Genomic DNA, 14,871 nt, shown 5'->3' with positions numbered 1-14,871 from the left:
GAGAACAGATGTACAAGTCTTAGGTGTATGGGCAAAAGTAGCTCCTTCACTTCCACAGAGGATAATTTGCTATAAATGCAGCATTTAGCATTTATTGAGAAACGGTGCAAGTCTTAGGGCTGAAATGAAGGCAGAAAAAACACACTGCTTTGTGTTACACAGACAGAGATATGAGGAAGAACTTGCAAATATCTGCTCTTCTGATCACCAAACTTTATTATCATCTGGTACCACTGCACAACTGGAATCCTTCCTTCCTGCCATGCTTCCTTCAGGCTTCATTTGAACTAAAAACTTGCTGCGCGAGATTTGTAATGAGCAGGTTACCTACTGTTTGATGACATCTTGCCCAGAACTACTTTAAAAGACGACGTGGGCTTTTAAAATTACTAATTAATACCTTGGCAGAGATATTTGGAAAATTTTTTCATGTCACGGTGAAAAGTTTTAAATAAGCAGCTACCAGGCTGGGCTGGCTGCAGGATAGCATTCCTTTAATCCTGAAAAGCCCCCTTCGTAGCACTTTATTGCTGATCACCAGGAGTTGTGCAGCTAACGGAGAATGGGAATTGAAAAGCAGTTCTGCTGGAAATGGCTGATAAAGATGATTGCGCTGCCAAGCGGGACTCTCAGAGGCCTTTTTTCTCTAAACTTGCCATATCTGATACATTGTGGCTTGAGAAAAGAAGTCTCTGAATCAAGTTAGACTTTTTTCTTCTGTGAGTAGTGGTTGTGCAGTGCCGTTGGGTATGGCCCCACCAAAATAGTTCTTGTGGTCTCAGTGCGTAGACTGAGCCTCCTGAACTAAACACAGATGTTAATTTGAAAACCCCATAATGTTATGTACCTAACAAAGTGCTTGGCAAGCTGAAGGAAAACAGAGATTTGTATTGCTATTATTATTTAATATATAAATAAAGGGCTCACTGGACTGAAATTGAATTTCAGCAGCCTTTCTGGAGGCAATTAAAACCATTAGCTTCATCAGCCAAGGCCAGCGTTTTAATGTCTCTGAAACGCTCAGGCTGCCAAAACTAATTACTCATCCTTTTCTTAATTGGATTTGGATTGCATTTTAAAGGTGCAGCTTCAATAGGGTTGGCTGAGCCTTAATTTTCCACCCCTACCTCTCCTCCCATCCCTTCCCCCAAGAAGTGTCTCATAAGATATTGTTTCAGGCCGTTGCAGAAGGGTTTGAGAGTGGCTTCCAGCCCAGGCTGGTCATCTCATGGCAGGTCTCAGTCTGTTTGATAAACAGGGTAAAAACCATACCTCATTGTAACTAACTTCATGGTAGGAATGCTTCTTTGAGATGGAAAGCTGACTGAAAGGGACACTAAAATATGACTTGCTCTTATGTTTGGACTTACAAATCCTTAAAGGGAGGGTGCCAGGAGAATGGGACCAGTCTTTTTTCAGTGGTGCCCAGTGACAGGACAAGAGGGAACGGGCACAAACGTGACCGTAGGAAGTTCCATCTCAACCTGAGGAGGGACTTCTTTCCTGTGCCGGTGGCAGAGCCCTGGCACAGGCTGCCCAGAGACGGGGGGGAGTCTCCCACTCTGGAGCCATTCCAAACCCGCCTGGACGTCGTCCTGTGCCACTGCTGGAGGTGCCCCTGCTCTGGCGGGGGGTGGGACTGGGGGAGCTCCAGAGGGCCCTTCCAACCCTCACCAGTCTGGGATTCATTCTGTGATTCTGTGACTTAGGGCAAAATACCATTGTCATGTCTGACATTTCCACCAGTAAACAAATAACTTTGGTTTCATAAAATGTATACGCTATATAAGCACCTGCAAAAATACCATATTCCGTGTTCTGTAGTAACACTAAAATACAAATGATAGATATGATATAGTCCTTAGATTGCAGGGCTCATTTTTTAAGGATGTAAAAGATTTTCTCATTCAAGATCTTGTCTTTTTTTGGAAGAAGATAAATGATAGCTTTCCAGAAAGGAGATTTCAAAAGTAGTTTAGACAATGAAATTACTGCTGTTGGTGGCAAATTGTGAAGTTGTAATTTGGTGTACAGACAAACTCTTTCAGGATCAGCTATGACAAACCTTTTTTTAAGTATTTGAACTCAGCCCTTTGTCTGACGTGTTGCCTCTAAAGGCAGACATAGAGGGATATTTCGCAACATGTAAAGAAGAAAATTTTAAATTAGTACTTCCCCGAAATGTCCCTTCCTCTGGAGAAAGCCAAAAGCGCTCCCTTTGCAAAGCAGAAAACGTGCAGTCAACTGTCTGAGAGATGGATTACGAGAAGAAGGGCCAGGAGTGCAAATTCCGCCCCACAGAAGGGGACACCTGGAAGGGGACGCTGAGCAGAGAGTGCCCTGTGCTGCCCAGACAGATGCTGTGATCTGAGCAGTTGCTAGTTTGTGTTCCTGTAGCCCATTTAGCTCTTTGATGGGTTGTTGTGCTGTGCTGTATATACAGTTGCTCATTAATGTTACATAAATAAGTAGGTTTTCTGTTCTAGATAAAGATCAAACAATTTTTCGTATATTGCCTACTGAATATTCAAGTCTTTCCGCCTCAGCTGACCTTTTCCGGATACTCCAGAGATGAAAAGTACCATCCCATTGTAGTCATATATTTTCATCTTCCTGTGCAGTTATTTTTAAACAGAGGAGTTAGATGTCCCTCATTTTCTTGTTATTAACAACATCATAAAGGAAAAATAGATGTTTGGAGTCTGAACTGGTATCATTCCAGGATCATTTCTCAGGCCATCCGGTTGCCTGTGAGTTTCCAAAGTAAAAATGTTGAGCAACGTACTAACTTCTTTTATGAGGGAGAACAAGGGTAAGACAATAGGCTGTAATATTGCAGATGGGTGTAACTACTGAAACAACCAGATTTTTGTCGACACTTGCAAGGTAAAGGGCGTTACAGCCTCAACTAAAAGGGTGGGAGTTTTATACGGAGAATGAATTTTTGATTTGTTTGTCAAAGCTGAAACTGAGAAACATCTGTCTCTTTGTGTTCACGATTACTAACATTCACCGCTGCACGAGCTCTTTTCCTAGCTTTTGAGCTTGCTGCAGGGTAAGAGAATGACCTTATAAACTCAAAGAAGCAAAACCTTTTAGAAGAAAAGAATAATTTAACGTAGATTGGGACAAGTGTGAGAATCAGGCTCATGGGACTACTTCACAGATTGCTCAATGTTTTACTTGGTACTTTTTAATGCTGTTTTCTTTAGTAATAGCATTACAGCCTGATTACCATTTTTGTGCTGACTACAAGATCATCCCAAATTACTGTCTTATATTCCACATCATGCGTGAAGCCTGAAAATTTTCAAAAAGACAAGCCGAGGTAAGATGAAATCAGCTCGTATGAGAGCACGGGAATTTATAGGAAATAGTTTCTTAATTGATGATGCAAAACGCTTTGACAATCCAGGTATTTCTGAAAATCTGCGTGCTTCTTATCCCTTACAGTGGGAACATAGACACGCAACATCCAGCTGTGCTGTAATAGCTGGGTTGGGAGAAGTTAGTAGAGAGCTGATATTTTAAATACAGGTTCTCTTCTCTCCCGCACCGCATACCTGTACTTAGAAATGGGGCTCCACACCCTGGAAGTCATTCCAGGCCTTCTTTTCGTGCTGTATCCTTCCCCCTGCAATTCTTAAAACCCGCAGAAAGGAGCTGGTTTCACCACCTGGAGCCGCTCTCCTGCACCCCTCCAACCCGACAGTTCGGTTTGAGAACAGCTACTGTAGGGTCCACCTTTTCTTTAGTAAACAAAACCGGTTCAAAACTACCTACGGGCTTTCTGTCCCTCACACTAGGCAAGGTAAGAACGTGCACTACAGTGATGTTGCCTTTGAAGCAGTTGTTACCAGACCCACGTGGGTATTGATTTAAGAGCGTCACTCTTAAAGCATCAAAGGATTTTGGTTGCGTTTGCCAGAGAAAGAGCGATTTCCAGTTCATAGATGTGGCAACCTATGTAGGTTATTTTAGGTTTGAATGAATCTTTTACATTGTGTTGATAAGAGATTTTTTTTTTTCCCCTTTTTCGTTTCTAAGTAATACAGGCTCCGCTTGGGAGAACTTGATTTGTGTCTTGTTTTGCCCTGCAGGGGTTTCTGGAGGAAGACTGAGCTAAAACCCAGAGAAAGACTTTCTTAGAGGCATGTTAGTTATGATAGAAATTAGTTAGAAAAAGATGTTTGTGTGATCATTACCTTGTCTTGGATGTATTATGGAAAAAAGCCGAAGGCTTTGATTTTTGCCCATTTCCACTAGATGGATCCCCTGTATCTTCTGTACTTGTATGTGATGGTAAGACATTACCTTTGCTTTGCAGATCTTATCCGCCTTGGCCAATGCAAACACTGTGATAGACCACTGTAAATCTAAATGAGCACTGTGCAGCTTTGACCTCTGTAGGGAGGATTTTCTGGCTGCAGGTGTTGGGAGTGAAAGAAAGCCTTGAACTGCTGAGAAATACTGATTTCAGAGTGACTTGAAGCTGAAAAAGCTTCCTCTGCTCCCTTCCTCCCTCTGTAGAACTGCAAGCCACCTGTAGCAAGAGAAAGGGATGTGTATTGGAGCAATCAGGAAATAAGGTCCATGCATTTCGGACATGAATATCCCTGATGAGGAAATCACTTCTAAACTGCCCAATTTACCACACAAGTCATTCCTATTTCAGGAATAATCTGTGAAGAATGGCTATACATGGCTTCTCTGGGGGCTGAGGGATGATACGAGCTCTTTTGTAGAAATTATATGGACCTTTTAAGCTGGTCCAGCACACAGAACCCTTTTGTTTCTGTAATTGGTGCTATCCAAGTCAGGGAAAAGAAATGTGTCTTTGGCTGAAAGAGAAAAAATACTAAAGAGCTGCATCATATTTCCTAGGAACTGTAACACCATAGCAACAGTTGTCTTTCAGTGCTGCTGCTGCATCGCTTAATAGTTCTCAGATTGCTGAGCGAGCCACAGTCTATTCTGCCGCAAAACTTACTGCATGTGGGCTGATGCTGTTTGCAGATAATTACAAGAAAAATGTACATATACAACACATCATTTTTGTCTGTGTTTAAAGTGATTTTTTTTTTTTCTCATAACCACATGGCATGTTATTTCTCTCCTTTACAAGGAAGTTTATTGGTAGAACTGGTTGGATTTGATAACCTCAGATGAAATACTTTGTTTGGGGGGAAATTTTTAGTGTGCATGTGTAAAATAAGAGAAAATCCCAAACTGTGAGAAAGGGTTATTTTTCATTAGCTAGAGTTACTATAAAAAATTGGAAAATATATTGTTCCTTTCGGTATTTTTCAGAATAAATAAATATTTTGAATTAGTTTTCAGCTAGGAATTTAATTTATAGTGAATAGATGTTGAAATAAAAACATAGTATTTCGAACATGAAAAGTAAAACTTCTTGATTGACCGCATTTTTTCTTTTTTCCAAATGTTCAGTGTATGAAAATGTCATCTCTGTCCAAATTCAAGTCAGGAAAAATGTTTGAAAATTCTTCTGAGATGAGAAAACTTTTTCCTGCCTAGCTCTGTTCTACTTACTATATATTAATACTGCCTGGCTCCCTTTGTTGGGTGTGGCTTTTTTGTCATTCTTTTATGAGAACTTGCATGGAAAATTAAAGTACAGTTTCTGATTAATTTAGGATGAATGGTCAAAACACACCATCCCTCCCCCATTGAATCTCTCCAGGTTTTAACATAGATCCTAGCGGCGGGCACTATGGAGTTACAGATTAAACGTTCATGAAAATTGAATTACTTCTACAAAAGGTGCCCGTAGGTAAAACCAGAGGCTGAGAGGAGAGGCTTACACCCTCACTGCTCACACCGGGTCTTTTCTGTGGTTTTCCATTCTGTAGATGTCAGCCCAGCTCCTTCAACAAGCCCTGAAAACATGATACATGAAACAAAACAAGTGGGCTATAAATGGCCCGTGATTTATGGGTTATCTTGGTTTGTCAGTTCTCACTGCTGTGAAGCGCTTCTGGTATTTGCACAGTGATGTAAATTATTGCAGCGTGAGAGCATTAGCAAAGCGCCCTGCGAGCTGTGAAAGATCCCATTGCTGACATTGTTCCCGCAGCCCGATAAACTGCTCTAATCTCAGGCTTGACGATACCACAGCACCGGAGAAACTAACTTATACTGAGGAAACACTGATTTATGAAATAAAAGAGGGAACCAAAATGCCATGGGCGTGTGGATGCCCTGGCTGCGCAACGGTTTGGAGTTGCCTCTTCATTTCCCATGTTAGAAACAGCAGCGCGTGATTGTGAACATCAGCCTATACATGGGCGGATGGAGGAGGAAACACTATGTGCAGGGGGGCTGACCTGTGGTTCTGTAGTGTAATAAATCAATTAATAGTTTTTATTTCGTTTTTTTCTTTGTGTACAGCTAACAAGAGAACACCAGGTGGCCCTCTCCTCCATCACTTACATTGGCTGCGCTCTGTCCATCTTCTGCTTGATGATCACACTGGTCACATTTGCTATATTGTCGTGAGTAATTTTAACTTAATACCTGCTGAGCAACTGTCGTGCAGAAAGCCGAGCGGCATATTTCAGGCCACTTCATCCCTTCAGGTGTTCAGGATAAAACAAAGGCTATTAATTCTACAACCTTCCTTAATTAGACTCTGCACATCTATTTGTAACAGTTGGTTGGTTATTTCTAAATGACTTTAATTTCCTGAAATGGGATGGTCTTTATATAGCAAGCTATTTCTGTCGTATAAGGGATTTTTGGATTTTTTTAAAACTCTCCATGTTTTGCCATAGTTCAGGAATCTTGCAAGGAGGTTGTAGGAGGGCTTGGTCTGGAGCAAAAGGCAAGTGCAATATAAGCAGGGCTGGCAGGATCACCCCTCCTCACCCCTACATACATCTTTGGATTGCTTGGAGTGTACGATCAGTACTTCCTTCTGCTTTTCAGCTGCCTTGTCTGTAAGGCGCTGTGTTTATAAAGCCAAGCAGGTACGTCCCGAAAGGAAGGCTTGGTCAACATGAGTCATCTCACTTCTGCTTCATACAGCTTGTCCACAATTACATCGTATAAGCCACAGGTGAAGGACGCTATAGGCAGTGTGAAATTCACTCCATGGCTTATGTTTAAATCCTCTGGATCTCTGCAGCACCGTGCCTGTAACGCGGCAGCGCCTTTGCGGCCTCTCAGCACCGGGAGGGTTTCTACCATGGGACACTTAGGGGCTTTATGCCTGTTTATATTCCAGTAGTGACAACCAAGTTTGAGACCCCACTAGGCTTGATACGAACATTTCTGAAAAAGCTTTTATAGAGGTTTCTGTGTAAATAAAAAATAGAAAACCTGACAAAGGGTGAAGTATTGTGTCCGAGGTTGTGCAGTAGATTGGGAGCACAGCGAGGAATGGGATCCTTGTCTCCTTTCACACACTAAACCATGTTCTTCCTACTCAAGAGTTCAATTTTTGATTTCTGTGCCTAAGCATGTCCTTTGGACATCCTGTTAGGAAGTCAATTTCTAGGAAAAAGGACTTGCTGAAACCCAGTAAACTGATTGCAATGTTTGTTTGTTCCAAACCCCGTATTATTTCCAAGTCCCAAGATCTGTGTTGGTCATACTTGGATTAAGTGCGTAACGCGTGGCAAAATCCACTCTAAATAAGTCCAATGTCTGCCTATCTGGCATTGTGCTGTTGGCGTGTTTAGGCTAAGGGGAATGATCTGCTCCATTTTTGTCTGAGTGCAAAACTGGATGTTGTAGTGAAAAAGGAGCAAAAGGAGCTGGTATTGCTGCAGCGGAGCTGAAAACTCCTTGAGAAGCTGGAGGCAAATGGAAGACTTGGAAAGAGAGATTGGACCCGGCTGACTGTCAGAGGGTTAAGCACCCCACCTACATACAGGATCATTCAAACTGCCAATTAAAAATAATTTGATGAGGTTGTCACTGGAGAGTAGGGCCTCATTAAACAGCTGAAGTGAAATTTTGCAATGTAGCGTTAGATGACCATGAGGTAAGTGGAGAGGAATCTGGCAAGTTCTTTGCTACTCCACGTACTGGCAACGACGGCTGCTTCCCAGGAGGGCAGCCCTGATTGCCTTCCGGGTAACGATGTTCCAGTTTGAGACTACATGAAGTTCCTTATTAGAAAGTCATTGGCACCAGGCAGCGCAACCTGTCTCTTTGAATTACTTTTAGGGCATCAATACTTCTTGTTGTCTCCCTCTTCGCTCCCTTCTAACGGAGCACTGGCTACAACAGTGCTGGAAGAGCAGGGCTGACAGCAAGCCGTCGTCTGCATTGTCCGGTCCGTGTCACCCTGCCACAGGGGGCACGCACGATGTGTCACCAGCGGTTGTAAAACTCATCACCATCCAGCACGATACAACAAAGAGATGGGAGTGCGTCCTGTTGTGTTGAGGAAGCGCTGCCATTCACATAGCCAAATGGTCCAGGTCTCCTGAAATGATTAAAGCTGACGGTAGGGGCTGGCAGGCAGTAAGGACTGAAATAGAAAACATGTTATCACTGGTACTGTCCTTTTTTCAGAGAAGAATAAAATTATGCGAAAGGCCTGAAATGTTCAGATAAATGTTTTTGTTTGTTTTCTACTTCCTATTTCTGGATGAGAACAGAAACACGAGGTCAGAAGACTCCCAGGAAAGCATGTTCTTGTCAGATTTCCAGACAGTTTTTGCAAAGCCAAGAGAGTTATGTTCAAATGATGTTGTAATCAAGGTCAGGTCTCTGTCAAGATAGGCACTGCCCATCCATATAAGTAGCTATAGTTCCTGTGCTCAAAAGCTGATGATAGTAAAGTCAAAATTATAACCAACGTCTATTCATGTTCTCTAATTTCTAATACAGGCAAATACTAAGAAATTTAAACCAGAAATTCTGTGGCACAGTGTAAGCTAGATGGTGCAAGGTGCCATATGCTTTCTGTGAGGTGCAGATCTGACTTCCTTGACAGCAGAGCACCGTTCTGGATCAAGCCTTTCTATCACAAGTCATCAGCAGAGCTAGTTAACGTGCAAATCAGTCTTTCTGCTGCCTTCCGGATGGCAGCAGAATATCAAAGCAACCAGTTAGTTACCCCTCCATGCTGGTGGAAAGAGTGCTCAAAAGACATCATGATAATCTCATCAAAACGAATGACCAAAAGCCAATCAAAATGCTTGCTGATAAATTATATATATGTTCGTGCTTTTTGGAATGCTCTTTTATTCATGTGTCTTTCTATGTTCTGCCAGGTCTGTCAGCACCATCCGCAACCAGCGCTACCATATCCATGCCAATCTGTCCTTTGCTGTCTTGGTGGCTCAGATCCTGCTTCTCGCCAGCTTTCAGTTCAGCCCTGGAACGGTAAGTACTAAAAAGAGGGATTGTGGTTTTTGTGAGGCACCTCCATGGAATGAATGCCCCGTGCCACATAAATGAAAGCATCTTGCATGTGAGATCTATTTTTAACATGCCTGAGCCAAAAATTACTTGCCACAACACTGGAAAAAGCCTTCTGTGCATCCAAATAGTGTTATCGTAGTATCCAGCCAAGTCTGGATGTTTGCAAACTGAGAGATATGCACCCATCACATGGGAAAATCACACTGGTAATGGAGCACGTTTCAGTTGGGTGTTCAAATGGCACGGCTGCCTTGGGCCCGACATGGCTTGTGCTTTCTCTCATCCATCCTCTGTATTGAAAATGGTAGGAATTCTGTATTGGAGAAAATGGTATGAATTTTGTATTTAGGTAAGGTATTTGTATTTCTGTTAGGGTTTTGGGTTGGTTTTTTTGGGGGGGGATGGGAGTTGTTTGGTTTTTTTTAATTGTCTATTCTCTGCTGTGGTACATTTTGCCTTTTTTTTTTCCACATTAAAAAGTCATTTTATTCTTGTTGGAAGGTAATGAGCTTCCTGATGGAGCTGTGGCAATTTCTTCTGCTTTCTTGGAGAGCAAAACAGAAGGTCTTTGTTTTTTGCTCATAAAGTTTTATTTGTGTGGTAGAATATGCTGTTTTTCTGAACAGCAGATTTATTGATCATGATCTCTACTCTGGAAAATTAGATGATTTTTAAGCATCATTCATGTTTATTTGACCTGAGAAATAACCAATGAGAAAGGGATAGCAACTATTGCTTATTAGCCAGAGGTGGCAGAAAGCACGACCTCTAAGTATCGCTGTGTAACAGTTTAATCTGAGATCCTCAGTATCGTAAAACATGTATATACTTCTCCGGGTGTCTAAGGCAACCACTTAAGCAAATGACAAACATCTTCATCTTCACATGGTACTTAAGCTCTATGCTTTTTCTGCCTGATCACATAGATTGGAATTTGAAATTACAGATTGATTTTATGGATCTGCTACTACAGGTGGGAATTCCTTATGCAGACTACCAGGATCTAAACCATTAAAAATGGTGTCTAAAACGGCTGCATTAGATTAAGATGGATATATGAAGTTAACAATATTACATACCAATAAACCCAATTTGTTTCCTCTGTTGTGTTTAAAAAATGCTTTTTAAAGTAACATAAGGTCTGTTGATGGAAAGTCCCACCTGCAAAAAGCAGAAAAAAACCTCTGATTTTAAAATAATCTTCCAGCGTGCTCTGTTTTTGTAATGGTCAAAACTTGGCTACCTTGGTGACCAGCTGTTGCTCCATAGTACTTTTGACAAGCAGCAAGCAGTTTCTATTAATCTTTTCTTCTTTTTATTCTCAGTACAAGTAAATATGAGGTTTGTACACTCTTCATTTTGCCAATACAGCAGCTACTTACATTTATGTTCAGCTCAAATGAGATCCCTTGAACTTCTGTTAAGTTTATCAATAACAATCGTGTCTGGTTTTACATAGGCTATTATTACCTGAGCACTTTGTAAAACTAAGTTCATACTCTTTTGCCATTTAACATTCAGGTAAGACCTGAATGAGTAAGATAATGTGCAAGGGTGAGAATGGTAGGGAACGGTTTAGAAGGGAAATGAAATGGAGACAGTGGAGAGCAGCAAAAGATATAACTTGAAACTGAAGACAGTGGAAACCAGGCATTAAAATAATCCTCTCTAAGTATAGAGCTAAAACACTGCTGAAAGGACATAGCCTTGAGGGCAATAAAAGGTTCACTCAGCCTAACAGGGTGTCTTATTCTCACAGTTTTTCCTTTTTCATCCATTCCCGATTTTCAGACAATCCAACTGAGTCACTTCAGATAATGTGTAGAAGCCTCTTTACACCTTATCAAGGCCAGCATCATCTCCGGTCTTTTAAAATGCTATGAAATCCTAGTTGTGTTTCCTGGTTTTAGTTGGATGTAGACAGAGCCCGTGTTCTCCAGAGACCTGTCCCAGTATCTGCCCACCTTTATAGTGTGCCTTGTCCACACACAGACATCTTGCTTGTGTCGTGAAGCGGCTGTAGCTAAGCTGGTGAAACGCTCATATAGATTTAAGTTGCGGTTTAATAGGCGCATATTTTCATTTCTCTTAAACCTATTCAAAACTTTCTTTAGTTAAATTGCAACAATAGGACACAGAAAGCAAGACCTGGTTTATACCACAGCTTTCCGGGGTGAAACACTTCACAGAATCCATGGACATTTCAGCCCTATCTCCTCTGTAACAGCAGTAATTGTAGGGCACAATACTGTAAAGATCTTAAAGTTGAAAAGTACGATGTACATACCATCTGCTGCACTTCTGTTTTTATTGTTTGAACCTCTTGGCATTGGGGGTGTTGTGATTCATCCTGTTATTAGTCTCACGTCTTTGCCTTCTGCGAGCTCTGTTCTCACTAGCTTTGACGTCAGTTTAATACCTCTAATTGCTGCTTTAATTGGACTGTTAAATGGTAGTTTACAAAAAGAGGGAGGCAGTATTTACATTAGAAGGTGTAAATTTCTTAATCTTCTGCTTCTGCCAAAGAGGAGCGTATATAGCGCTTAATGGTTTGTAAGTGCCCTGGCCTGAGAGAACAAGTGGCACCAGTTTGCGTGAGGAAATAGAGTGCGATGGGGAAGGGCAGCGTAGGAGCAGGCCCTGAGCTGGCATCACTGTCTCCCACGACTGCCTTAGGCTCCATCCTTTTCCCATCTCCCTCTCTAGGGATACTTCGGTTTTGATTCCAGATATAGAGTACAGCATTCCCCTGGTAATTCTAGATGTATTATTTAATCATTTACAATTTATACTGAAGCAATTTTCCTTTTGTAGCGTAGGAGTAATTTTTAACCACAAAACTCCATTTCCATGAGTAGGATTTTGATCTTTTTAATACATCCAAGAACATATTTTTAATTACTTTTTTTTTAAAGCTGGTCCTTGATACCTACCGTCATTAGCACTAAAACAGTAGTCCTAAATGATCATGGCATATTCCAGGAAGGCAGTTATTCCTGAAATCAAGGTGTCTTTCTTCTAGAGAAAGCAAATGTCTTCGCACACAGCACTTTCTTCCTATACTGCCAAGTCCCTAAGATACCTTTCCCATCCGCATGCCACTCTAATGACTTCCTTAGACTTTCATCAGTAGATGGATTTGTTTCTTCAGAGAGGTGTGCTCTTACTTACTTACTCTCTGCTATAGACTAGAGCACACTTTTTTTCTTTAACAGAATCCCAAACAGCAGTGTGCGTTTAAAAATAATGAACTATGAACATTTCTTTAGGCTACTAAAGCCTTCAAAAAACCCGAGCATGTTTATGGGAGAAAACAATGTATTATTTAGACACGGGAAAATGAAAATTGAAGTATAGTGTGTTAGGCAGCACTGTGTTTTTCCAGCACAACTAGAAAATTTAATTTGTCTACTATTTGCAGTTCTGCATCAGTGTATTGAGCTGTTTCTCAGTCGGTACTCATGCATGGCATTGCTTAAAACATTTCCAAAGAGAGAGATGATGTGAGCTGCTTTTGTTTCTGATATATGTATCTGCAGAAACTCAAGACTGTATAACAAAGCAGCATATAGATTGCAGGGAAGGACATTTTCAGAGGGTTCTGTATGATGCAGTACGATTGACACTTGAAAACACTAAGTTGAATTTAGAAAATGTATGCAAATTTACCCATCCATTTCAAAACTGTTCTCAGTAAAAAAATCACATATACAGAACAAATGCAGAACTTTGCAACTTTGCTATGGATTTTAGGTAAAAATCTGCAACTCGGTATTATACAAAATTATATACAGACCAGCCTCCTGCTACTTCACTATGTTTTATTTTTCTGCTGTTTTGTGATTCATATTGTTTGGCTACTCAGAAATTGGAAAGTATCCATTTGACAGAACTAGCTCGTAAGTCAGCTATATGTTGCATTTATATTTTTGTGGACTAATCTGGCAGAAATCAAAAGGCGTTAAAATGGATTTCATAGCCTTATGATAAAATGAACTGGAAAGGTTGTCACAGTTTTTGTCAATAAGCAAATCTGGTTTAGTTGTATGCCACCGATCATTGTGAAATACTAAAACACTTACAGGTCTCACTTACATGAATTAAAACCAAATTTATTGCTTTTTAATACATACAGTCGCAGTGGATTTGCGTTAGAATGCCCTTGCACTAGCACAGAACCAGCTGAGTACAAGTGAGAAGGTACGGGAAAGCTTCAATTTGCATCATACTATCAAGTCCCAACATTTAAATTTTCATTAGTGTACAAAATCCTGAACCATCAACAAAAAGAATGAAATGGCAGCCCAGGGCAGCTAAGCTAATGCAACAAACGCAACTAATGATTAACATCTGCACCAAACTGGTTCGTACTGGTAATGCTTCCTCAGCACGCAGACTCCACCTGCCTGGACACCTTACTGAGACTTGGCAGGCGAGGAAGGGAAACCTCGGAGAAGAAAAAAACGCCTCTTCTCATTGACACGGGCTGCAGGCCAGCAACCCCTCTGAAATTCTGTAGGTGTCACAGGGGGATGTTAGAGCCATCAGTATGCTACGAGATGCAAAACTGAGATACAGCTGGGACTCGGTCCAAGAGCGTGTTTAAAACGTGCCTTAACTGAAAGCAAACCAAACAAGGTTATCTTGTGGTAAGATCATTGGCAGTCACATCTGTTCAATTACTGTATGATGAGCGAAACCACTTGTGGTGTGACATCCTCGAAAAGCAATTAGTGGGGAGAGGAGAATGTGCTGTGTGAATACGTGAGGAGTGGGGAAGAAGACAGGATGAGGTTTCCTGTTTTCCTAAGGTAGGCTAATAGGAGACTTAGAGAAAAATGTAAAGATCTCTCTGAGGAGCAATTTAAGGAAAAGCCAGGTCTGAAGCCCAGACCGCATTTCCTGTAGCCCACAGTGGGCCACAGGCACCAAGGCAGGTGTAAACAGGACTCAGGAGGATGTTTTCACTTCTTGCTGCATTGCCTTAGTCATGGCATTCCTCTCTTTTGGGGCAGCATTTCTTTCACTTCAAAACATGTTATAGTTTAAATTGAAACAGATAGTCCAGGTTACAGCAGGTGGGCTCACTTTCTAGATGGCATTTTTCTGTTGCTTAAATTTTCATATTAGCTCTTGTTTCCAGAATCTTGATAGCACATAGTGAATAAAGGACTATTGAGGAGTATTCGCATTGTCTGTAAACACCCTACGCAGAAGACTTTCAGTTCTTTGCCTTAACCACTAGATGTGTTCTTGACACATGAGAATTCATACACCACTGGTACATCAGACTATGGGAAATGGAGAACTCAAACAGACAAACTAGAGCAATTAGGGCTCAAGAGCCAATGAGAGCTTGCTATAATTTTTTGAAATGGATGTATTAGTATTGCTGATGGAGGAGCACATGAGACTTTTACAGAATTTCTAACTGGGACAGACAGACACTGGAATACAATACGATTTAATTGG

At 41.2% G+C, this 14,871-nt stretch overlaps 1 protein-coding gene across 1 annotated transcript in view; it reads left to right on the top strand.

Annotated features, from left to right (window-relative positions):
* ADGRD1 (adhesion G protein-coupled receptor D1) overlaps nt 1-14,871 on the top strand; it is a gene marked incomplete at both ends in the record, with an annotated part of 161,575 nt that overhangs the window by 102,945 nt on the left and 43,759 nt on the right. The window contains 2 exons of the mRNA XM_082491509.1: nt 6,412-6,515; nt 9,249-9,360. Coding sequence (XP_082347635.1) covers nt 6,412-6,515; nt 9,249-9,360 — 216 coding nt within the window. The remainder of the gene's footprint in view (nt 1-6,411; nt 6,516-9,248; nt 9,361-14,871) is intronic.

Source organism: Vanellus vanellus (genome assembly GCF_965231255.1).
Source record: "Vanellus vanellus genome assembly, chromosome: 16".
Lineage (NCBI taxonomy): Eukaryota > Metazoa > Chordata > Aves > Charadriiformes > Charadriidae > Vanellus > Vanellus vanellus.
This window is presented reverse-complemented; position numbering and strand designations above follow the sequence as displayed.